The following is a 27,301-nucleotide window of genomic DNA, read 5'->3' on the forward strand; positions in this document are numbered from 1 at the left end:
CAACAGAAACCATTTCATTGTATGCCTATCATGAATTTGTGTTGTTCCCAATTAAGTGGTTGAGCAGTACTCAAAATCTGAAATTGATTTAACAAAAAGTGACAGTTCAGGAAGACTATTAGATTAGGGCAGTACCAAAAATAATTTGATTTATAATTTGTGCTTTAAAAGACAAATAACTTCCAATGACACTTATTTAAGTCATATAATTTTTTTACTGTAAAATGAAGTGGTCAGAATACAAAAATACTTTTTTTTCCAAGTGACAAATGTAATAGTTACTAAAACTTAGAAAATGATATTCTCTTGCAACCATGTACTGTCTATATAAAGCAATTAATACATGTATTGATGCTACTGAATAGTAAAGATTCAACTGTAGCGTAAAATCCCAATAGTAAATATTATTCCTTTTTACAGTGTTCACTGTATAATATCAATCATGATTTTTTTTTTTTAGATCTATATAAAACTGAAAGAGGAATTTCCTCCCTTAAAAAAGGTGTGTTGTGGTTTCTGTGACAGGTTTGCTGTGATGACTGTGGAAAATCTTAACTGTAATTCCTGATAGCATGAACCAGAATACCTAATATTTAACATTGTGTTTTCCTGAATATCTTCACATCATGTTTTGGAGCAATGTGGCTCAGCTACTGGGTTAAAAACACTTATCTTTTACTTATGGAAAGCTCGATCAAATTTAGTTTAGTGATTCTGAATTTAATACTGTAGTGACAACATAATCATAAAACAAATACGCAATTGCCATAGTTGCTGGGTCCTTTTTAGGAGAGGCCCAAGATTTAAGCATCAGGACTTTGTATTAGCAGAACTATGAAAAAAGTTGCATGTCTTCACCACAGTTGGCTACAAGTTTTTACATGCCACAAAAACTGAATTGCACGTTCTTTTGCCCTCCCTCTCTCCCCAACCCCAAACTAGATATAAACTCTGCACTTAAAATCAGAACGCACAAGCTACTTTGAGTCTAATTCTAAAACTTCTAGCTCCTTGAAGCTCTCATTGGAGTCAGTGGGCGTTTTGCCTGAGCAAAGAGTGCAGGATCAGGCTCTTTATCTGAATCCAGTAGATCCGGTTCCATTGCTAGAAAATCTGTTTCTTTGCTGTGAGAAGGTAAAAGAGGTAGCCAATAAAAGGAAGAGCTAGTTGCCAAACATCTGGGTTATGGTCCATCTTTATTAAATAATGAAAAATGCACAATTTGCTCTTTGCTTCAAGTAGGTGAAAGCTAAACTATTATATAAGTATTTTCTCTAGTGAATATTCAGTTTGGTTTTTTTTTTTTTTTAATATAGATGTATAGTGGAACCACATTAATCTCCTAATCTAATTTCCACAACAGAACAGCTCTCTTTCTCTTCCTGCTTCTCAGCAACTATTTAATGGTACAGTTCTCTAGTGAAGTCCTACTAAGATTTTGTATATTTACAAAATATATACTACATTAAATTACATTAACTAGTATGCTACTAAAAAGTTATAAATAATTAAATCAAGACAACAGTTGTTTAATCAATGAGAGCCAGATTTTCCCATTCTTGCCTTTTTACTCTGGAGTTAGTCCCACTGAAGTCAATAGGTCAGATTCTGATACCCTTATTCCTGTGAATAGCTTCTTGTCTCACTTGTAGTCACACCAAAGTCAATGGATACCTTGAGGAAGGTTCTACTTAGAGTGACTATGTATATCAAAATCTGGCCCAATGAGAATACTTGCTAAGTAAAGCATTGCTCAGTATGAATGAGGTGGCATAATCTTCACCCAAATTAAGTACATTTTGTAATGCATTAGTTTTATGTTTTAACTGTTTGTCCATTTATTCACTAACTTGTGAATAAATGTAAGTCATTGTTAATGGGTGTGTAAGTAACTAATGTGAATTAATGGGGTTCTTCTGTGCCATAATAATGCAAACCTTCAAATTTCCTGTATTATGTATGTGTAAAATGTTGGATAGATATTCAGGGACACTGAGAACTCAGCACCCATTGATTTTTATGAGAGGTGCAGGTGTTCAGCAACTCTGAAAATCAGGCCATGTATATTCTATGGATTAATCAGTTGATAGGATGACATATAAAAACTATTAGTTTACAAGGAATAGACAGTTAGGATGCCTACTGTAGATAAACACGTCTCGCTGTTATTTAACAATTCAACCAGCACATTGTAAACATCCTATAATAAAGAATAGTGGTTTTAATATTTTAGCTTAAATATTTAGACATAAATGTATTAGTATATGTTTATATACACAAACAAAATTTATTTACAAAACCAAAATTATAAATGGCTCACACAGAAGACAAAAGGTATACATTTCATGGCCAGATGAAATCAAACTTCCCTCCAACCCCTGTGTCTTGTAATAAATAGGGTTGTATTCTACAAGTACGTGCATGTATATTCAGCCCTATTAAAGACTTCTGTAGTTAAGTGTGTAAGCAATTCATGCTAACAGGAAACAGGCAAATAGTACTGCTGCCAAACAAGCCACAATTTCTTTTTCTTCAAGTTTCCAGTAGATGAAAGAGTGGATGGATAAAGGGAAACCTGCAGAAATAGGTTCTTTAAAGTGACATGACAGTAGTGTAGAAAACTATCTACATATGCAAGGAGTGTTGATGATCATAGAGAATATTTATATTATACTTGTGATGTAGTGTGGAGAGATTTGTAAATATATCAAGTGAGACAGAATGGGGAACTGTGGTCACAGTTTTTATTGAACAAAAAAAAAAAAAAGAAAAGAAAGAGACCATTTTACAAGGAACTATCAAGGTGGGAATCACTACAGTTGCTGTAGTAGGCAGTCCTATAACATTTTAAGATAAAGTGCAGATCATTCTTAATACTTCCAGGCACCTGATGTTTACAATGTGTCAACAGATTACTGTCAAGTCCCAATGCAACCTCATCACCAGGTGTCTAGCAGTATCTAAGAAGATATAGACTTCAAGGAAAAAAAAAACCCGTAAGCTGTATTCATGCTGTTATGTCTTCCAATATACTATTGTTCCATTGTTTGCTTTAAGAAACTTCAGTGTGCAGTGTTGCAGAAGGAAATGTGCTGACACTGCATTATAAAGAGAACTGAAATAATTAAAAAACAAATTGCATTCATTCCCAGCATTGAAAACTCCAATCTTAAAAGACTCGCATTATGTCTGGTTTTTATATCCTTTGCAAAGAGGGAATATTCTTCTGATGCGGAAGCTGATTTTCCTAATAGAGCTAGTGAATGTTTAGGACATGCACTGAGAGAAGAATGTGGGAGAAGTCAGTGGAAGTTCTGCACAATTGCAGGCATGCAGGTTTGGACGTTATATTTCCAGGCATTTGGATTTACCAACAATATTTTGTAAGGCTAAATAAAAAATTACCAGACTGACATCTGATCTCATGTCAGAGCTATCTGGCTGAGAGGCATTATGATTAAGGCCCTACTTGAATTGCAGGATGATTGTCAAAAAATTGTGGTTGAATTGTAGACAAGCCATGGAAAATTGTGGAAAAGTAATAATGGACCCTATTATTTGTGGTAATAAAGTACATTATAACTTTTCTGTGATTTTCCGCTATGGCCACCTGGGACTGAGAGCGGGGACTCCCGCTGTCGACTGACTGGTGATGAGGGTGGGGGCCAGAGCTAACAGTGGCTACCTGAGACTGACTGCGGGGGCTCCTGTTCTCAGCCCTGTTGGAGCCAGGGCTCCCACTGTCAGCCCCATGCACGGCGGGGCTCCCGCTGTCAAAACTGCGATGGAAGCTTAATATTGCAGAATCTGCAATTTCCACAAAATCATGAGTTAAGTAAGGCCTTAGATATAATGCAAAATAACCCTATTAAATGTTTGAGATTTGTAGATATATATTGTATTGGGTGTAATTATGCTATACATATTCCTATTGTTTCTAGGCCTATTTTTCATTGTGCATTAAAGTCAATACAAGTATTGCCTCTGTAGGAACTGAAGAATTGGATTTTTTCTTTATATTTGCACAATAAATATTTCCTTTCTGTCTAAAGCTACTCTGTTTGAAAATAACACTGTTAGGCTATAAAGTACATGTGCTTTATAGCCTAATCTTGCAACCATATCCCACAGTAGTATGCACTGGGATTACTAACGTGGGTAATGGCTGCAGGATCAGGCTCCCCTTCTTTATACCATGTCTGTCATAGACACTGGGGCCTGATTCTGATCTTCCTTCCCAGTACATTTTACAGCAGTGTTATTCCATTGATTTCACTGGAGTTGTGCCTGATCTATGCAGATGTATGTGAGATCAATCTAAGGCCCTATATTCCAAAATTGATTTTGGGGTTAAACATTACAGAGTTAAACAATAGAAAATTGCAGAGGGAGAGACTAATTAAGAGTGAGGAAATGCAAATATTGGGAGTAGGGAAAAATAATGATGCCTCGAAAATCAAAATCCTCGTCAACCAGTTGGTTAAGAAGAACAAGGGCTCTGTATGACTTATTTTCTGTTAAAATAGACATATAAGAGCTGAAAAACGTTAGTGAAGTTAAAATAAATGACTAAGGGCCTGATTCTGCAGTCCTTATTTGGATAAAACTCTCATTGACTATTACGGGTTGCACAGTTGTTTAGTCATGTTGATAACTACTTATATGAGTAGTCCCATGGATTTCACTTGGAGAACTCAGATGAGAATGTGAGTAGCAGCATGAATAAAGTTTGCACAACTGAGCCCTTGATCAGGTAACTTTTGGTATAGCAATAACTTTAGCCTAGATTATGCCATCCTTACACTAAGTACTGTCTCACTCTGCAAATAATCCTACAGTATTCAAACTCCACACCAAGGGCCTGATCTAGCTCCCATTTTAGTCAACAGTATAACTCCCATTGACTTCAGTGATGCAAGAGCAAGCCTTCTACTAATGTTAGTAAGGTGGTGAATTTCGCCCTTTACTTTTAGAAGCCAGCCTTAAAAATCATCTGTCATAGTAGATGTCGAAAGTTGGTCATATATATATATTAATGGGAGCAGCCTGTGCACACAGGTGCAGAATCTTTTCCTAATGAAGATTTGAGGAGATTTCAACCTAACTTTTTTTTTTTTTTTTTTTTTTTTTTTAACTATGGCAGGTAAATAAATCATAGAATCATAGAATATTAGAGTTGGAAGGGACCTCAGGAGGTCATCTAGTCCAATCCCCTGCTCAAAGCAGGACTAACCTCCAAATTTAAGTTTTGAGCTGGAAATAATATGAAGGTCAGAGAAATCTAACACTCCCTTTGAATTGTTCATAAGGAACATTTTTTGCTTTTATACTATCAAAACAAATATTGGCATTTGTTTTAAACCAGTATACAAAAACTATTATTTTTTAAATGTGGCAAATATAGTGGAAAATTGTCACTATATACATTTAAAATATTTACAGATCTCACTTACAAATAATCAAGTATGGACCCAATCTTGCAGTTGCTACTCAGGCAAAAAGTTAATTAAAATAAATGGAGTTTTACCTGATTTAGGATTGCAGAAATGGACCCTAAATCAGTTCTTCATGGATTTTTTTCATATGAAAAAGCAGTTTCTCTTTATAGCCACTCTTTCTCCCCAAGAATTAATTTCAAGATACTTTGCAATTTTTCACCTTAAAAAGGCCACACTTAACATCTCTTTCCACTACTGCTATTGCAAACGTAAAAATGTTGTGCCAAATCCCTTTCAGGCAGTGTTTATACAAATCCATGTCAGTCTGTGTAACTTGTCAGAAGTGTGTGTGTTTTTTAAAAGAACACTTCCAGCGTGTTGCTTTTTGGAGGTAACAAACTCTTCAAGTTTGAGGAGTTTCTGCCTATATTAGATGAAAGGAAAAACTCTACTTTCTCTACTAATATTTTGCAACAGTTAAGACTTTTCTGTGAAAGGAACTTAAACAATGATTTATTGACCAGAGCAGAAACACAGCTCCATTTTTAGCTCTACTAGTATAGTAGAACCTCAGAGTTATGAACACCAGAGCTGCGAACTGACCAGTCAACCACACACCTGATTTGGAACCAGAAGTACACAATCAGGCAGCTGCAGAGAGGGGGGAAAAGGCAAATAAAGTACAGTACTGTGTTAAATGTAAACTACTAAAAAAATAAAGGGAAAGCAGCATTTTTCTTCTGCATAATAGTGTTTCAAAGCTGTGTTAAGTTAATGTTCAGTTGTAAACTTGAAAGAACAACCATAAAATTTTGTTCAGCGTTGTGAACATTTCAGAGTTACGAACAACCTCCATTCCTGAGGTGTTAGTAACTCTGAGGTTCTACTGTAGTACAGAAGCATTATTTTGGTGTCAGGAGGTCAGAAGAGAATACTTTGGACATATTTTTTTTCCAGAAGGTAGCTCGAGAACTTTATATTTTCAGTCATATTGGCATTTACATTGTACAAACAAAAGTGATAAAATTCGTGATGAGACGGTACCAAAAGGTAGGGAATGAGTAACATCCGCCTCTCATAGGAATGCAGACCCTTACACGGATGTGAAAAAGCTCCAGAGAGAGCCTGGCAACATCTGTTTTAGAGAAAGTATCATGTTTAAGAGTAAGGACCATTTTATTTTTTAGTGGGGAAGATGGAGAAACTAGTAGATTGGGCTTTCTGATAGTTTTGAAGTGATGGGAGTCAGAATTGCATACATTCTGTATTAAGCATTTTGTATAAAATTTTCACTATTAAGTATTACACTCAAGAGTGAGCAGATTCGTACATCTACACCTGTTAATCAGAATATTAGGCAGTGCTTTCCACACTTTCCCAAACAGATAGATAAATCCCAGAGGCTGCAGGATTCAGTTCATGCTTTATTAAGGTCACAACAGAAGCATCTATTTCTATTACTGAATAGCTTCAACCAGTTAGTGGTGCTACCTATACAGGACAGTATAAAGATCAGTTCATCTCTCACTTTCAGTTAGAGGATGTCTCTTTCAACTCTAAAGTTAATCAGTCCTATGATGATCTACTGCCAATTTAATGTGGTAAAGGAGATGTCCTCTGATTACTTAAAATAAATGATCTTTAATAAAAAAGGCTTTAGTGACATCGCTGTGTGTGACTGTGTGCTCCTGCCTCAATACATGGGACAGTAGAATTCTAAGTGTAAAAAGAGAGAATTTTTACAAGATATAAATGCAGAATTTCAGCTGTGTGGATGGAACCTCTTATCGATTCGTTGTAAGTTCTTTCACTGATAGACATGTGAAATTAGTTTCAGACAGTGTTTCAGACAATGTATTGATATATGTGTGACACACTTACATTTGCCTGTTCTAGTCCTAGTGACACTATGATTACTGGTATTTGCAGTCCTTGCCCTGGAACACTTCCAGACAGTTTTATTGTATTGAAATGGCTCTTACAGTTCATTGAGCATCCAGCATAACACTGCTGAATATGATTGGCGCGTTTGCATATATTTATTCGAAAAAAATCAGGCAGTTAAACTGCATAATTATGGGAAAACGAATCATAACAATAAAAGACCATTTAAGTTAACAAGCTTTGTGATCAAAGGATAAATACAGGTTGGATAAATGAGACTCTAGATGTAACTAATCTACATAAATTGGCTTTGGTCTGATTAGAGGAAAGGAATATATTAAAATAATTTAAAGGTATTAGAAAGCATTTTGCTTCAGTATTTTATAACATCTAGTTTTATTTTATCTTATTTTTGTTATGTTTCTGTTTAATAAAAATAGCTGTGTTGTGTGATAAACTATTTTTATGTGTTTTTTATTTCTTGATTACCAATGTTTACAGTGCAAAGAAAATGTAAAACAGCACAAGTAAACAAAAGTAGCAAAATCATAAGTTTCCATTTTATTTTGAACACATTGTGTGTCAAAAACCTTAAACATTTTTAAAAACTTGCAATGTTTTTGATTGATTTTTAATTAAAGAAAAACATTAAAGAGAACATTTAAAGGACTATTTCTTGTTTACTGTCTTTATCAGTGGAGAGCAGCCTTTGTAGTGTTTGAAAGCTGGTGCATTAAAAATCAATTTCAAGTCTTCAAAGCTATAAACTCTTGCTTGCTTTGTAGATATATACTGTTTTTAAAACCATTCGGAGCACACTTGACAATTGAATTAAAAACAAAAGGTAAATTTTGAAGGATTTTAATGTATTTTTAATAACAGCTAAGGATCTTTATACACAACTGACGTGTGAATCACAATTTGTAGTTTTTAAATGAATAATTTGTTCCTAAAGACAGTAATACTTAGTCTTTTATTTATACATTTTCCTTTGTATATATATCAACTTTCCTTCGTGGGTTTTTTTGTTTTTAATGAACATTGTGATTAAAACATAGAGCATGTCAGTCAATACCTTTACTTACTATATTTCTGCCTGGATCATTACTGATTGCTAAGCAACTACTTATGGATAGAATTGTTGTGACTACAATCCAATAAAAACTAAGCGAGAGTACACAAAATTGCATTAGGAAGTGTCATAAGTGCCAGAAGTTTAATTGTATAAAACTGTAAAGATCATTTTATTTAGAAGAAGGTTGCCATAAAACTCTAAAAGACAAAAATTGTTAGCTTAAATGGTCTTTTATTGTTATTATTTGTTTTCTAAAATGCCATAAAAGAACAAAATAGCTTTCTTATTGCACCCCAGATTCAGCACTTGGGCATTGATCCTACTTCCACAAAGTTAAGAGGTTTTTCATGAATTTGAGTGGATCAGGATTATGCCCTTAATTTGTTTCTGAGTAACTTCAAGACCTATGAAAAGCAAACTCCTTAGACATGAATAACTGCACTAGTATTATGAGTCAAAAGGGCTGATTCTGCAAACACTTATTCAGCAAGTATTATAACTCATGTGAGTAGATCCACTGAATTAAATGGGATCATTTATGAGTGAAGTTTCCCGTGTGTAACCATATAAAGAATTGGACCCAGGATTTGTGATTCTTTATTATCTGCATCCTTCCCTGTGGCATCTCCCGGAATTGAATCCAAGCTGCAAAAGCTGTTCATTTCACTTAGCCTCAAACTGCATTCTATAGTACTCTATTGAGATAATCCTGATGGCTGAATATTTGATAGTTTTTGCTGTTTTGCATACACTTGTGTAATTTGATATGCAGATTTGAAGATCATAAAAACAATCCTGCTTTGATGATCATGAGCAAGATTATCCAGCCACAGCTGTAAAGTACCCAGTGTGTTCTTTACTGATCTCTTCATCATTTCACTGGATCAAATGACAATAAGAATATAGTGGAATTTAGAGTGCTTGGGAAATAGTGGATTTAAAAGCTTTAAAAAATGGCAATCAAGAAACCTTAGAAATTGTTTCAATATCTAGGCCACACTTCAAAGAAAATAAGAGTGTGTGTGTGTGTGGTTGGTTGGTTGGTAGGTAGAGAAGAGGACCAATGTGTTTCAGAAAGAGATATCTACAGCTTGAATGGAAAAGAGTGCTAGTTAACAATGCATCTTTAATGGATTTTTTGTATGTATTGCGTGACCTGTGAAGAACAGTTCTGGAGAAGGTGTTGTCAGTCTGTACCCTCTTGCAACATATAAGAAAGCATCAGATTTAGAAGCAAATTCTGTTATGTTTTCCTGGGGCAAAAGTATAGTGAAGGAAGGGCCTCCCTTTCTACTGCATAGTTGCAGTAACACATCTTGCTTAAAACTGTGCATCCAACTATCAACCTTTAGTATTGAGAATAATGATGAAGAGGAGGTATAAATCATGTGGAATGTGAAATAATCAGCACTAAATCATTTTTATTAACAGCATTAGGTATTAAAAACACATGGTAATTTGCATCCCCACAGCTTCAAGGTAAGGAACAAATAAGTCAGCCATGTAGGCAGTGGGTAGAAAAGGAGGAAAACAAAATGTTTTATGATGTTTCTTTTGAAATATAGTCCTCTCTTTGTGTAAGTCCACAAATGTGTTCTATCTGTTTAAGCCACCTGTAACTTCTTTTCAGGTCTGGTAGAATAGAATACTGAATAGTGATAAAACAAACTGGATGGATATGTTTTATTATTTATTCATTGACCACCAGTATATATGTTGCCTCTTCAACAGCATAAATCTCATTAACCCAATAATGTGACTGTCATGAAATAAAGATTTTTTCAGAAGTAAAGTAACTAATTTTAAATGCCTGTTTGTTTTTGACTTCCAGAATCTTGGACAGAACTTTAAATTCAGCTCATTTAAAAATTATACACCAACCCTGTATCCCCTGCGCTTTGATTTTTGGCAAAACAACTAACAATTAGTGGCTAGCTTTCCAGAACTTGACCTGCTCTGTAAAGCTACTGTTTATCCTTGAATGAAGTTAAAACAAGAGAAAACTGCTCCTGTTAAATGAATGCAAGCTGCAGGTATTTTGGCTGGTATTGGCAAAGGTCTATTATGGATTGCTTGCAGTTATGTTATTCTTGCTGATAAACGAAGAAATGGGTACCCATGTTGAGTAGCAAGAGGAGTAGAGAATACATTTAAAGGAGACTTTTTGTTCTGATTTAAATTTTGAGCAATAGGTTTTCTTCAGTATTTTATAATCAAGACAATTACATAGTAAATTGGGTTAGAATGCATGCCCAGTTCCCCATCTCAAAACCCAATTTGTTACCACCTGTGGCTATTTCTGTTAAAAAAAGAAACATAATTACTATGAGTCTCAGCAGTCTAAGAGTAAATTTTTGCAATTACAATACCTCCCTTGGGCAGATATGTGAAAATGGCAGATTAATTCCTGCCAGGGTCTGTCTGAACTTTGTGAATTTTTAGGGTTGCTAGTGGTTTGGTATATCTACTTATTATACCGGTACCGTTTGTAATGCTGTGGTTAAGGTTAAGTCAGCACTTCTATTATAAATCTCTAGAAATAGGATTCTGTAGCACTGCCATAAAAATTCTCTCCAAGTTGAAACTTGACATATAAGGTCTCAGGCAAGGACTGAGAGCCCGATTCTGCTTGCATGGGAAACTGCTAGAAGTTTTGCCACTGACTTCAGTAGAAGCAGGATTGGGACATATGTTATTATTTTATCCCTGACCAGATTTTAACAAACAAATATGTTTAGTTTTGGTGCAGTAGCTGAATTATTCTTAGGGTCATATAATAACACTGATGGAATAGTGTGTGTGAACTGAGGGCCACATATTGCCTTTAGGATTGTAGAAAATACTGATGGTTTCAAACAGGATCTTTGTTTTGTCCACAATAGCACACAAACTAGCATGCTTCTCTAGAGTGGATTGTCTGTGGACAGTGAGGGCCAGATTCTGAACCTGAGTTACTCATGTGAGTAGTCTTATTCAAGTCTAGTAAGCTTTACTTACCTGAGCAAAGTTCTTGTTTGATTAGGTGTCTTCCAGATTTGGTGCTTAGGCCATAGCCTGTAAACTGCTTTGTGCAGATGAACTCTTGCCTCCAAATCAAACCTGTGTTGAAGTCAGTGTTTCTGCACATGAGCTCATGAGTCCACCTGCAGGGAGCAGCATTAGCCTGTGTTATAGATTAGTGCCTTTTGAGTGTTCAGGGAGAGCAATTTAAGGAACCTTAACCTGTCCATTTTCTTCACGTGCATGTGATGTGCGTATGTGTGTAATTATTTTTGTTGTTGCTGTTGTGATTTTGGATTATTTTGAAAGTCAGAAGAATTGTGTGTTTTGCTACTCTTAACTGTGGTTTCATGGGCATTTTTCGGACTTGGATTGTCACAATCACACCAGATTGAAATGGCTTCCTTGGAGCCTTTGCAGCCCATTCATTGAAAATCCATGGGGAAAAAATAAGTTTATGCATCACACCACAATATCAGTCGATTTATTTATTTTGATTAAAGCATCCATATGCGCCAAATTATAAAATCAAACCAACAATTCAATCCTTCCTACTAAGCAGCTGCTCACAATCCAATATGAACAATCATATATATTGGCCTATACATCAGTCTTCCATCCCCAGGTGAAATAAATGGGCCCTGCAGCACTGCCTGGAGAGTTGACAAAAATCCATGCTATTTTGAAATGGGGGAGGAGGACATTCCAGAATCCCAGGCTCCTTACAGAGAATACCTTTCCAGCTGCCTTCTCTCTTCTTTACCAAAAGGATCTAGTTTCAAAGCCTGCACAACTGTGGCAATGTATCACAAAGAGAGTGGCAGTTTGAGGTGGGCTAGTCCCAAGCTATTTAGAGTTTTACAGGTAAAATCCTTCCAAAACCTTTGGAAGCTCATAGAAAATGTCAGTTGGAGAACATAGGTGTCATGTCTTCTGTATAATATACCACTTATCAAGCTAGTTGCCACCTTCTGTGCTAGTTCCAGTTTCATATACAGGCCTGTGTAGAGGGCATTGCAATAGGCTAACCCTGAAGTGATAAAGGCATGATGGTGGGAAGATCTGCATTCAGAAATTAGGGCAATACCTTTCTGGGTAGGCATAGATGGTGTAATGCCTTCTTGACCACCACTACTATATTAATGGTGTGTTGGATTCAAACTTGCATTTTACAAAGTGCTTATGTGCAGGTACATGACTGTAATGGTTCTAAATTTATTTAAGGACATAACCTCTTGTTAAATTTGTGCAAGCCTAAATTATTTATCTGATGTCACAGATAATAAATCAACTTGTCCCAAAATTTTACAGTTGCAGATGTATCTTACACAGGCATGTGATGCCATCAGATTTGTTGATTTGGTGTTCCTTTTTGGGTTCAGTTTTCAGTTCTGCAGATGTTTCCATATTCAGATGATGTGACTCTCACTAGTGCTAGGTTGTGGTACTTATATCTATGTGAGAATAGAGATAGACCTTCATATCCATGTACCAACGTGCATGTATAACAGCTTAAAAATATTGAAATAAATATTTACTTGAACCTAAATAAGTAGTAACCCAAGACAGAAGTAAATAATGTAGATTTTATGGCCTTCAGTGAGGGATTAAATAAAATTAAAAAATTATTTTCTGATTGGCTATGAGAAAATCTTCAAGAGAGGAAAATATTCTGAAAGCTCCTTTACAACTCCTAAAGTACCAGAAGCAGGTGAAGGGCACTGACTTAAAGAAAAAGACAACCCAGAGAACTGTGGAAAAATCCAGATCTGCCTTTGTAGATTTCATGAGTATCACAGCAGGCAGGTCCAATGCCTTGCTCATTGCTCCTAACAGCATGGGTCTAAAACTATACCATATCACAAACTTCTCCTGGAGACAAAGCATGGAGTCAGAGTGCTAACACCTGTGCAGATTTACATTTGGAAATTTGCTGGGTTTGGAATAGAACATGTCATATACGGAGTCTGCTCCCTGGATCAACCACCGTTCCCTATCACCACCTCAAAAACCCACGGAACCCCAACCATGTGCCCATGGAGAAGGGCATCTGGAAGCATGTATGGGGAAGTAGAACATATTGTACAGGAGTTCCTTCACCCATCATTTCACTTGTAAAAGGCCCATTGTGACCTTTTTCCTGCTCCTTCGCAGCTTTCTGCAGGAATCAGTGTATATGTACGTGGGAATATAAAGCCCTAAGTAAGGACTCAGTCCTGCTTCAGCTGAACTAAAAGGATGATCCAAAGCAGATTGAAGACAGTGGAAAAAACATCAGTTTATTATGATTAGTTTATTAGAGCTTTGGATAAGGCCTGGATGTGAGTTTTGCCATTGTCTTTAGAGGGAGATGGAGAAGCCCCAGACTATGTAAACAGCATAATTAAGGTGTTAATACAAACTGACTAAAGTTAATAAGTCCAAAAAGGAATGTGTCTGTTTTTCCACCTATTTGTATATTGTGAGTTTAAGATAGTATATCAGTAAAAGGACACATTTTGAGCTACCATATACTGTTACAGCTTTTATAGATTTCCCCCACCCCCTCTTAAAACATGTTAGAGTGGTCTTAGAGAAAGGAAAACAGTAGTAGTAAGAATAGAGCAAATCCTGAAGTACTTACCGGCTTCAGTGGAGTTTGAATAAGAACTTTGGGATTTGGTTCAAAATTAAAAATAAAATGCCCCCAGATCCGCATTTACGAGTATTGTAAAGCCTGTATGCATGACAGAAATAAAAACGTAAGATAAAGAGATTATTTTTACACTTCCAAGGCAGGGTTGCAAACAGAGGCAGAGGAGGGAGAATGTTTTTTTTAAATTATGCAAAAATTTGGCCTGTGTCCTTAACTTTTCATATCCCTGCTTTTGTCAGCTTATATAGGATTTTAAATGGTTTAACTTTCAGAGTTAACATTTAATACATTAATTAGGATGTCATTGGTATCCATGTTGATATCAAAGATGTATTATCTCTTTTTGTTTGGGATTGACTATTCCCAGAGTAAGCCAATACAGTGATAAAGTGGTACAGATATCATCTAGTCATTTAATTGTAGCTGAGTCAGTTAATTGTAGTAAACATAATAACTTGTTAGGAATGCTAAGGTAAACTCAACATGGTGAGAGCCATAGATAAAATATGCATCGAAGCATTTCAAATGCAATCATTAGGTTTCATTGCACCCATCTGCTACCAGAAAATATAATTGGAAACCTGATTAATTGATCTTTAACTGACATTTTGGACCATGGTTTTCAAGTTAGAGTTTATTTGATAAGAGCAATGCCCAGTACATTTTAATGCAATTAATTTCTTAGTGTGCAAAGTTTAAAAAAAATATAATCAGGTTTTAATGGTCTGTTGTATATTCTGTTAATCCAGTCAAAGTAGTTATTTAATACTGAATGTGGTAAAAAGCAACTAATGTTCAACTTCATTAAGGCTTTTGTTAAATAGGAGGATTGCTGAACTTTTTACTGTTATTTTATGCACGAACTACTACCTCTTATTAATTATTTTCAGGGGGTCATGTTACTCTAAAATTATACTTACAAGCTCCAATTGCACCAAGATTATACAGCATGACACAGAGGCTAAATAAGCACCAAAATTATGAAGCACTTCAGGTATTCATTCCTAAAGTATGCTTAGTCTTATAGCCTTCCTTGTATTTTTCCTGGCACAGATGCTATCTCACACAGGGGGGATAGCAGACTCACATCCCCTAGCACTTCTACATGTGTGGCACACAGGTAGAGTGTCTTGTAAAATTACAGGGTTACTTAGAACAAGCAGGAAACGTGTTGTGATAAGTGAGCATGATTTAATATCCTCTCAGTGATGTTATGCTGTTCTGTTGTCTGAAGTTCATGTAATGGAAAAAAAGTGATTAGACAGGTGTTTCTTCAGCCAGTGGGCTCAAATTCCTGAAATATTTATATAGTGTAGAGACAGATGTACACAACATAACCTTATAATCCCATTTCACAGCTTTTCCAAATACTGGGGAGCTCAATAAATAGGAAGCCGATTATATTGACAGCATAATGCCGTTAATAAGATTCAGATCTACGTTATTGACAAACCAGTGCTGGTAATATGATCCAGTATATTAAATTGACAGGAAAAGTAGAAGGATAGAATGCATCTGCAGCCTAATTGACAGGGAAGCTCCTTCAAGAGGTTCTTAATGTGGTTTTTATTGACAGCGTGGTTCTAGTAAATACATATAGTTGGTGAACAGTGCAAATATATTGGATTCAACTACACTAGTAGACTAGAATGAAGTAGTTATTGTTCTGGTTTCCCATACTGCCATCTTAACTTTGATATAAGTCATATCAAGGCTTCTCATAAGAACTTCACAAATACCTCTTAAAACATCAGTCTCAGCTGTAATGCTCACAGGCATTTGGCATGTTGTGAATTATTTTAAATGCGCTCATCTCTTTTTTAAATGAATAGAGGCAATACAGAGTAATGTAATAATGTGTCATGAATTTCATTATGTTTATTTATTGATTCTGCTCTGTGATAGCAGAAGCAGAGCTATTGTATTTTCAGCCAGAGCTCTTTATACAGTGCGGTATTTGGCACGTCTTTCTAGATGCATTTCTTGTGCCTTCTCCAAAAAAAAAAAAGTTCGTTTTAAGAAGTCATATTACAATTAAATAAATATTTTCGTAATACTTTTCCCTTGTTTATGTTCTTATCAGATGTTCGCATCTCAAAGACCTCCTAGTTAAAAAAAAAAAAAAAAATTCATTATGCAGCCAAGGGAAGCAAGAATTGGGCTTTCACAGCCTTTCCTCTGATTTTGCCTTTACTAAGAGAGGAGTCATGGACTGAGTGAGGCTGTCACCCTTTCATCAGTTCTCCTCTTTTTCAGGTGGAGATATTTGACTGTAAACGGTATCTCTTGCATCTCCTCTTGCAGCGGTGGGGAGAAAAGGGGTGTGTTCTGCTGACAGAGCTTCTTTCCCTGTGAGGAGGGGAAAAATTGGTCATGGAGAGGTTGCATTCTCTCATTTTTTAAATTTCATCTGCAAGTCTGGCCAGAATCTGTTCCCTCCCCTTCTCCATCTACCTTTCACTTCTCCTTTTTACAAGAGCTAGGGGAAAATCTGGCCAGAAGTGCCACCTTCCTTCTAGCTTCTCCAATTTTATGGCCCAGTCCAACTCCTACTGAAGTCAATGGGATTGTCTGCAAACCTCTTTTTATATTGTAAACTCCTCAGGGCAAAGCATCTTCCCTCTTTTGTGTCTGGTGATTTATTGAATACACTATTGACAGAACTTGGCAAATAAATAATAATACATAGATTGGGGACTGATTTGGCCAGGATAATCTGTGATGCTCCAGATCCAGCTTATTATATCAGATGGAGTGAGTGGTGGATACCACTCATTTTTTTTTGTTCTCTGCTTTCAGGAGGTGAGTATGTCTTTAGGTTTGAAAGTCTTTAGGTTTGAAGCTTCCCCGCAGGAATCCTGCTTCTTTTGGGCAAAAGAAAAGCAAAAGGAATGCACGCTACCAGCAACTGCAGTCAATACCCCTACAGCAGAGGCTGGTGGTACATATCTTCACATGTGCAGCCTATTTATTTATGGTATCTTGTTTTCTTAATGAAAATGTGCTTTTGTACAATGTCATATGTTATTGGAAATTCATATAAGCACACTGCACATTTTCTAATATGGAAGCCCACATTTTACAAGCCATGCATATATATAGTATAAAATATGCCTCAATGGTGCAGTTCCAGAAGGAAATGACAGCATAGCACATAAGAGGACAACTGTTCCTAGATTTGTCTAGAAAGATCTGACTATTTAATTCTATCCTCCAAATAGGTTAAATACTTCATTACTGTACAGCTCATTGGTCTCTGTTGAGCCAATGCCTTTTGTTAATGGTAAAGTTAGAGGTTTTTAGACTGAAATAAAAAAACCCAAGTCTTCAGGCCAAGTAAACACACTCAGCATCAGATTTACAAAGAAATTTTTTCTTTCTCTTTGTGGAAAATTGTACCATGTAGAACACAAACAGTTTCTAACAAAATCAAGACAATTGTCTGCTCTTTCAAAACTAGATTTGTCAGAAAGCAGTTCTTTTGTCTTGCAAAGTGATTGCCAGTAGGTAAGATCTCTGTTCACTGGGAAAGGGGGGGAATACTTGGAATTAAGGTTTTCAAGAAAAGAATTGGAAGATCCTTGAATTAGATATTAAGTGGCAGTCTGATAAAGGGGAGAGATGTTCCACTTCATTTTCTGCTAATGTTTAATTAAAAGTGTTAGTCAGCAAAGACATTTTGCTTTATAGTAGTTTCAGGTATGAACACCTACGTAAAATAGACTTGCATTGAATCATACATTTTGCAAATGTGATGCTTGCGCTTGTAATTCTGAGAAAGTTTATGAATATTCTAGTAGCCTAATACTCATAAATCTGATTAATGTTTGTCTTCTTTTTTAGATATTAGAATAAATCTTCTTCTAATATGACAGTTATTTCTGGGCACAATTTGTCAAGAATATTTGAATATCGTGTTTCTCTAAAATTTTCTGAAGTTGTGTTGTTTTCAGACTTTTATTTTTGCAAGGGGGAGAACTGTTAAGTTGAAAGCTTGAATTTTCTGTCTTGTTTTCTAATAATCTTATGCAAGCTAATTAGAAATGTACTAATAGTGGATTTCAGTCTACAGAATTACTGTGTAATATTGGGCTTAATTTTGTAAAACAGCTTTTAAATGTGCATCTGTGATTTTGGAAGCTATACACATGCACCAACACCCAAATTTGCACATGTAAAATGTGGAATTTTGTGCACACAAAAATTTAGATGCAGTATTTAGGGTGCTCTGGAAATTCAGTACTCCTATAAAAGATATACTGATGTTTCCAACATGGGCCCAGATCACACTCTTCAGTCTTAATATCCAAGGGAGGTGGCTCTGGAGGGGGAAAACTCCACATGTATCATGAAGTTGTCCTATGTTGTCCCCCTGGGGAATAGTGGATGCCCACAAATGTGATGGATCCCAAAGACTGTACCTTTCTCCTGAGAATCTTCCCAAAAGGAGAAAAATTCTAGAGCCACCCATGGAAATCTTCATCCACAAAACATCAAAAACATTTCATTTCAACCAATGTAGATTTCAGTGCCCACATTCCTCCCTTGCATGAAATTAGAAATGGAAGAGACCTTTTAACTCAGCAAGGCTATCCTTCCCTGCCACTAGAGGAATGTTCACAGTAAGTAATATATCATCTAGGTTGTGTGCAGTCTTGTTTAAAATGTTTCAAATGGTGGGACTTCCATATCTTTCTTTAGGAGACTAACCCTCTAGCGGATCTCATTAGGAAGTTGTTCCTAATATTCAGCCTATTTTTTATCTCAATTTCCTCCTTTCCTTTTTCTCAAATTAATCTTTTGCAAGTAATAGCCATTGTAAAATTAAATAGTAGAACCTCGCCAGTGAACATGCAAACTTCTGGGTCAGATGGTTGTGAATTTGGAAACTGAGAATTCTAAATTCCCCATATATAAGATATATGTAACCACCCTTTTTGTATACTGGTATACCCACCTTTGCAGGATTTTGGTGGGAAGGTGGTTATTGCAGTTCAGTTGGAGGGCAGGCCATGGTGCATTTATGTAGCCGCTTGGATGGGCTACTTCAGGCCTCAGATTAGCAACTGTCTTCTTGCATTCCATATATGGGAAATCCTGACCACTGAGTACATATGAGATGCAGTCAGCTCTCTGCCCAAATATATTTGAATCTGGTGTAGAAACACTTTCCTAGCATACAGAGGAGCTCCATCATGACTGCTCCAACTAGGCCTGATTAAGCAATGGTTCTGTGGACAGTTTTGAAAATGAAAAATGAAAGTTCAGTTCTGATTCTTAAACATTGATTCAACATCTAATTCACACAAAAGCTGACCAATAAAAGATTTCCCAGGAATGAAAATTATCATGGGAACTGCTTCAATTGCAACATCTAAAATCCTGATACACATAAATAGCATTTATTAAGAGTATAGTTTGCCTGCCTTTTTATCTTCCTTCTCGTCCAAACACAAAAGACTGAACTATGTGCTGGTGTAACTCACTCTTCTTAAAGTTTGACTGTGTTACTCTGGCTGTGTGATACCAGTGTCACTTGAGTTCTTACCCTGTACTCCTTACTCAAATAATTAAAATCCCATTACAGTCAATAAAACTGTATAAATGAGTGTGTTCCACGTAAATGAGTTAAAAAATTAGCAAGGGATATGGGCATACAGTATGGCACTAATAATATCTGCAGCTAATCACACAGAAAGCTTTTGGGTAGTCAGAGTACAACAAAATACTTTTTGCTGGTGGTTAGGTTTTTCCAAAGCCATACATTTCTTAGAACTGCAGCTGTGCAGAATAAAGTGGTATGACTAATGCAGCTGGTGAAAATATTTAAGATGAAGTTTGATGAAAATGTTTCGTATCAACTTTAATCAGTGTTACATTTTTTTTTTTTTTTTTTTAATGTCTGCTCATTTAGGCTGGGATTGTCAATACAACCCAAGTGAGTTAGGCACCCAAATAATTTAAATCAATGTGTGTTGGGAACCTAACCCCCTTAGGCACCTTGGAGAATCTCAGCCTTAAAGCTTAATGTTTAGGATTTATTATCAATGATTATTTAGAGTGTATAAGGATTTTGCCCTCTAGTGGCTGCTTGCAGCTTATAGTGCCCTGCTGTAGCTCATCACTGACATGAAGTCTCCAAGCTTAAGTGGTAAAGGTCTATGTTTCTTGAGTTGAAGGGGTAGGATTTTACACTCAGTTCTGCAGCTGTACATAGATTATCTAGTATTGTGTGTGTTCTTTTGAAACAATGGATTTATTGTGGGATGACACCCAACTGTTTGTTTTTCTGCTAAGTATAATATGAAGAAAATCGGTCAAATTATTATTGAGCTACTTCGAATATGGAGCTTCTTGGTAGCAGCTCCATAGTTAAGATTGCAATTAGGGTTCCATTATGAACCCTATTTTTCTCATCCCTTGTAACTTGGCATAGAAAAAGTATTTTCAACTAAAAAAGGAATTGCAAATTCACTTTAACATTTACATTCACATGTAGGTATGCCAAAGAATGACAGTTTAAACAAAACAAAAACAAATTAAAAGAATGGAAATGGGATATAAATAATCAAACATTCTACAGAGCCTCTTGAATAAGATACATTTATAAAATGTCACATCTAATATTAAAAAAACAGCCTTAACTCTGCTGCTATATGCCAAACTGCCATCCATCTAACAGGGTTACGCTTTACACTGTAACACCTATAACATTAGATGTTTTTAACTCATAGTTCTAGATCCTCCCCTCCCCATTCACACCCCGGCTCCTCTGTGCTTCTTTGGCAATGGAAAGCAGACAGATAGCTCATTCAAATAGTCAACTGGGTTTCCCCCTTGAGTAGGCAAATTTCTAGGTGATATAAATCTCGTATATATGTACTATGTTCCTATCCCCGTTGGCACTGAAGATTGAAGGCAGTGTAGCCAGAATGCATTGTGCTCCAGGCATACTGGCAATACTGTTATGGGGCAGTATATCGTTTTGAGGCTGTTTTGTCTTGCACCAAAGATCAAATTACCTGTCGGTGATCCCAGGATCAGAAAGGAAAGAAGGAGAAAAGCTATCTAAACCCTTTTGCCATTGGCACTGGCTCTTGGATTATAAATGAAAACGTAATATATTCTAGACGTCCTGTATCTCTCTTCCTGTATATACGTAAATAATGTACAAGCCGTGGTGAAGGAAAGGAAATGAATTGTTTGTTTGTTTGTTTGTTTTAAAAATGCGCAACCCTGAGTGCTTCAGGGAAAAAAGGGTGGGAAGTTTGCACAAATGACCTATTGTGATTTGGTTATTATTCCTTGAGAGGCACACAGATAGTATGATGATTGGTGCAGCTCTGAGAATCTAAATAGAAAGTTTGAACAGGGCATTATGATGTCCCTTGGCAATAGATGTAGGGTGGATTGAGCTAAATTCAATATGTGGCCTGAATCTGTAAAATAGCATCTTTGACTCACATTAGGAAGATGAAAAAGGAAATTATATTGAGCTATCCAGTCTCTCTCTCTCTCTCTCTCTCTATATATATATATATACTGAATGAGGTAACTTTGGCTTTTTTCCTAATAGTGGAACTATGGATGGGAACAGTGTTGATTCTGGATGGTCTCTTGAACATAATAGATAATTGAGATTAAGAAGAGGCAAATCTCTGATTAGCATAAATAAGAGCAAGAGGTTGGTTTCTCTGGACAATAATAGTTGAGACAAAAGGGATCTGGAAGATGGTTGGCTCCATTGGCCATATACAGTATGCTGGGTGGGATGAGCTATGATTTGTGAGCATTTGTGGGCTGTTTTCAGAATATATATTGTTTAGGGTGGGTGAGTATAAGAAGGTTTCTGGTCTGTAGGCTGAGGTTGAGCATGGATATGGAGGCAGAATTAAGGTTGTTTTGAGATATGTACTATAATATTCCACATGTGAACATTTAAGAGATCACATAAACTGTAACAATATTTAAATACTTATCTTCCGTCCCTCATTCCATACTTTTTATTTTAATTCCTTTAGATGCTTAACCTTTAAAACTGAGAAAACTTTCAAAACTTGATATACATACATTACAGTCTGCATGTTAAAGAACAAGCTTAATATAAATAAAAAGCTAACAGAGGCTTTTTTATAGTAGATACTAAGGACCATTAAAAATGACCACTCACCAAACTGCTTCTCTTTAGGCATCTAAATGAAGTGGCTGGATTTTCAAAAATGCTCAGCTCTCTGCAGCTCCTACTGTGAGCACTTTTCAAAAGCTAACCCCAGTAGTGAGAGCTGAGCACTTCTGAAAATCTGGCCCTAAGAGACTTGCCAAATGTCATACAAAAAGTCAATGGCAAAGAACTGGGATTAAAACCCAGAATGCCAAAATTCCAGTTCTCTAGACTACATTCCCTCCCTTTTCTTAGATGGTATCTAAGAATTTGATATTGCCCACTACAGAATTCCATTTTACCTTCTTACATCTTAATAAAATCAGTTGCTGTATGCACATATAAATACCTATATTTGAAAAGTATTGTGAAGGTTTGAGGCTACAATAGTGATTTGGAGCCATAGAACTAAAACATTTTATTTTGAAAATGGAGGAGTAAAAAGTCTCTGATTCTGTTGTCAGACATATGATTTGCATTGCTTCGCATTTTAAAAGAAAACTCTCACGTGCAAAATCAGATTAATTTTAAATCAACATACATAGTGTTTTTGTATGCCAAATCTTAAATTTGAAACTGCTTCAAATGTTAATACAAAATGCCTGATAATACTGCACCAGCTGTCTGTGCCAAAGAGTTAATAAGCAGTAGGGGAAAAAAACCCCAACTGTGTAAATACTCTTCATTAACTGGTGGGTGAGAGCATGTAGTTCTCCCCCTCCCCCGCCCCCAAATAATCTGTAGTTTAAAAAAAATAAATCACAAGTTCTATAGCTAAATTTATTTTGCATATACTGGGAAAATGATAGTTGTTTGATAGTTTGTTGCAGCAACCGACATAGAATAGAAGATTTCCATGTAGGGTCATATTCTCCCAAACTTCTAGTATTCCATGAAAGCTACAAACAGCAGCAAATCATCCTTATTACAGTAGATCTTCATCAGTTGCATATAACATCAAAGAGACATAAGAAATTAAGTTGGAAGGATATAGGGAAAACAAATATTTAAGAGACTGGTTATTTATGTAAACACTTGTCCTGCAACATTAAACCTTACCTTGGGCCTTCTGCTTCATTAATTGAGTGTTCCCTGTGTTACTGATACTTATGCGCTAGATGCTGTTGCAGAACTCATTGCTGCAGAGCATAATGGCGTGATATGAAGTGTTTCAGAGAACAGTAGAAGCTTTGTCACTCAGTCAGCTGCAAGAAGAGGTGACGTGTATGAATATATATGGTGTTTTATGAAAGATACAGTCTCTCTCTCTTTCTCCCAAAGAACTCTAGTTGATGATACAAGGGGAATTCAGTTCCCTTTGGCAGAACTCCATGTCAGTCTGGATGCTGTAAATACTCCTGTTCTACAGTTAGTTAGCTCAAACTGCTAAAAATACACTAGTCACGGACTTTATAAAATATTTTCTTTTAAAAAATATTTGGGAATAGCAATCATTTAATGTTATTGTTTGTGTGCAATCCCTATTGTTCAGAAGCATCTATTATTTCTGATGAGAATTAATTAGAGAGACAAAATCAAACATATGAATAATGATTGCATTTGTTTCCAGTAATATTTAAAAGAAAAGACCCATAAGCCACAAACACAAACATTCTTAAACTATTATTTTTTGTAATTCAAAAGCAACGTACTAGTTTAAATGAAATTGTATTCAGCAGTAAGGGCATCGGAATCCCAGTAGACGATGTAACTATGTTAAAAATGAGTATTATTGAATAATTCACTTTTGTAATATGCAAAAGTTAAGTAATTTTTTCTTTCCTCTATAATAACCATCAGTCTTAATATCTAACTAATGAAAAAACATAAACAGTGTCATCTGTCAGGTTACTGACAGAGAATACCACTTATTGGAGCCTCATTGTTTATTTTAGCAGGTAATTTGTGGACCGGAATCATTTAATTGTTCTGAGTACATAATTACATGCCAGCATTTTCCAATTTAATTAAAATGTACAAATGTGAAGATTAAGGGATTTTTTTGAATTATTAATCATTTCTCCTCTAGGAAATCATGTTGCTCTGCAGGAGATTTGTCCACTGTACAACTATATGTATTTTTTTCCTTCTCTTTCACAGACAGACAATTTTCCCGCAGAGCCCAATTACATGGGCAGCAGGCAGCAGTTTGTTCAAAGGTAAGGCCTGTTAAATAACTTTCTCTGCTTCCCCATTTGCATTCTTGTCAAAATTGCTTTGCCAGAGAGTACAATTCAAATTGGAACAAGTAAATACAACTCTCTCTCTCTTTTTTTAAAATGTGTATTTCAGTAGCTCCACGTTCAAGGACCCAGAAAGAGCCAGCTTGAGGGACAGCGGGCATGGGGACAGTGATCAGGCTGACAGTGACCAAGACACTAACAAAGGCTCCTGCTGTGACATGTCTGTTAGGGAGGCACTCAAGATGAAAACTACTTCAACTAAAAGCCAGCCACTTGAGCAAGGTGAGTGAAGCTCCCAATGCCTACAAAGTGTAAAGCTTAAGCAATAAACCTATTAGTGCTACTGTTGGAGTTTATCATGGTGGAATAGCCCATTGATAATACTATCAGAAGAAACAGTAAATCTTGTCCCAGAGTAAAGAATGTTCAATATCTTTAAGTATAAACATGAAACTGCAATATCTTCTTTTATTCCAAAGAAGATTTAAAAAAATCATTTAAAAATTAGTATTTTTCCAAAACTATTAGAGTATACTTTGTTTTCATGGACATTTCCTTAAATATATAGTGTATAGTTTTTCTGCCTTGTCTTGTCTGGAAAATTTAAATTAGATATGACTACACAACAGACCAAATAACATCCAATCATTTCCATTCTTTACATAGTTTGGAGTGGGATCTAGGAAGAGGCCTGGGAAATCAGAAAGAAATAAAATTGATCAGAAGAAATTTTCAGTTCATGGCTGTATTTTCTTATTTGTAATGTTGAATTCACTATTCATAGCAATATAAGAAGCAAAGTGTCAAATAATGGCATCATATGATTTTCAGTATAATAATTTTATTCACACCCTAAGAAAGATTCAGATAAGTGTCTATGAAGCTGCTACAATGATTTATATAAGAACAGCAGCAATGCTCTATAAGCATATATTCCGATAAATAAGCATGTCTATTTTCTCAAAGTCTGTGTCCAATTCGTTCTTTTTCTAATGCCTTTTCACTAATTATGATGTCTTCTATTTCAAAAGAAATATGACATTTCGTAAAGTCAGCCAAACTGAATGCTCCATGTGTGTTTGTGTTTTGCTTGTAGTCTCAAAAGCAATAAGGAAATGAACAAATTAATTCTTTTGAATTTACTGTCACATATCCGTTATTCATTTTAGTCTGTTGTGTGGAAAGTGATTCAAAATGTTAAGGATATTTAAAAATTGATTAATTAAGTTGTTCTTAATGAGAAGCTATATTTATAATTAAGCAGAAATACATTATAAGCTTTTTTATTAATTGGTGATTAATTGGAACTAGAATTTTGCCTCCAGCACAGTCTGATCTGTAGCACATTCATCAGCAAATGCATGCTCTACTTCACTTTTCTGATCATGTTGAGATTGCAATATAATTTTTGTTGTGTACAATATAATGCTGCAGTATAATTTATTCTGTATGTATTGGAGGGTTGACCTCACACAAGGCCTTGTTTTCCAAGTAATAAATGCCAGAAAGATTATTTTTTTTCCTGACCTTTTACCACAGTGACTCTGCTTATAATTGGACATTGATCTGTATAAAGATGCAGTGCTGGATTTTTTTTTTTTAAAGAAACTGTTTGAACATGGATCTAAGTTTCTCAGTTTTTGTATAGAAAACAGAGGACAGGGTCTCCAGGCTTCCACATAACAGGTAACCTGAAAGTATAATGGAATTCTGAAAGGCCAAAAAAAAGTGGAATTAGAAAAGTTATGTCCTAATAATATAAACAAAACAGATGCATTTTTAAAAAGAGTTAAAAGTCAGAGTTCGTATTATTGCATTTTGTGCAGCAACGTACTATACACATCAAGGCAGATACAGGTCAGAATACAAGAGGACTAGTAAGCAAATTTAGTCAACCATTCGTATTGCTTATTTTTGTAATCATGCAAAGAGCTATTCAGAAGTTTGCATCTGTCATCATATCTGGATGAGGGGTCCTATTAATCAAAAAAACAATTCATGCAATTGGCTCATATTAATTCCTCAGTTCCTTTTTATGCAGAAATTGAACTATGAATGTTAAGTGTGATCTGTTGCTGAATATTAGCAGGAGACCTTTAGGTAAATCTGTTTTAAAGGGGTTTGCACAACCAATTAAATGTAAAGATAGAGACAGCAAAGGGAACCATTTTTCAAATGTAATTAAAAAGTGTAATGGTATTCATTTATTGTTTCCTATGAATTCTTCAGTAACAAAAGGGTGGTAGACTTATGTAGACTAATGTCCCAAACCTTCAAAGACCTTCATATAGGCACAGAGGTTCATCCATGCAGAAATCATTGCAGGAATGAAGCCCAAGAACCCAATTCTGCTCCTACTGAATCAGTGATTGTTTTTCTTTTGATTTTAAGGTGAGCAATATTGAGCTCAGTAATTGTACCTGCACCAGTGTATTCTCTGTCTTCAGAAAATGGGTTTTATTTTTCAAATGAAAGGGCCCAATTTGTGAGAGGAGACGTATGACAAGTAAGATAGTGAAAGTAAAGAGTCTTGTTTTCTATAAAGAAAAATTGGATTCCAGGGAAAAAGGAAATGGAAGAGTGGCCAAAAACCAGATGTCTAGACCAGAGCTCAAAGGGGTGTCAGAAGTGCTGGCTCTGTTATTGTTCTAAGTTGCACTCAAGAATGGAAAACCATCAATTTGTAACAAACATTTTAGTGAGGAGGTGTTTAAATAGATTTAAAATGCTGTTGCTTTTGTTGATCTGAGATCAATCAGAGTTATTAGGTGTTCAGCACTTTTGAATATCAGAGGTGCCTAAATGGATTCAGGAACCTAATTTTAGGCTCCTGTTTTTGAAACTCTTGGCCTGAGTTTGGGTCTGCACACTTTTATATGTAATTTACAAGCATTTCTACCTGTAGTATAGCTCCATGTCCAGCAG

General features: G+C 35.7%; 1 protein-coding gene across 1 annotated transcript in view; it reads left to right on the forward strand.

Moving 5' to 3' along the window:
• The window catches only part of PCDH17 (protocadherin 17), a 95,922-nt gene that overhangs the window by 6,788 nt on the left and 61,833 nt on the right, over positions 1-27,301 (forward strand). The window contains exons 3-4 of the mRNA XM_067563202.1: positions 24,294-24,352; positions 24,486-24,658. Coding sequence (XP_067419303.1) covers positions 24,294-24,352; positions 24,486-24,658 — 232 coding nt within the window. The remainder of the gene's footprint in view (positions 1-24,293; positions 24,353-24,485; positions 24,659-27,301) is intronic.

The sequence above is a fragment of the Emydura macquarii genome, unplaced genomic scaffold (assembly GCF_026122565.2).
Source record: "Emydura macquarii macquarii isolate MOO-44397 ecotype Brisbane River unplaced genomic scaffold, CSIRO-AGI_Emac_v2 contig_2473, whole genome shotgun sequence".
Classification (NCBI taxonomy): Eukaryota; Metazoa; Chordata; order Testudines; family Chelidae; genus Emydura; species Emydura macquarii.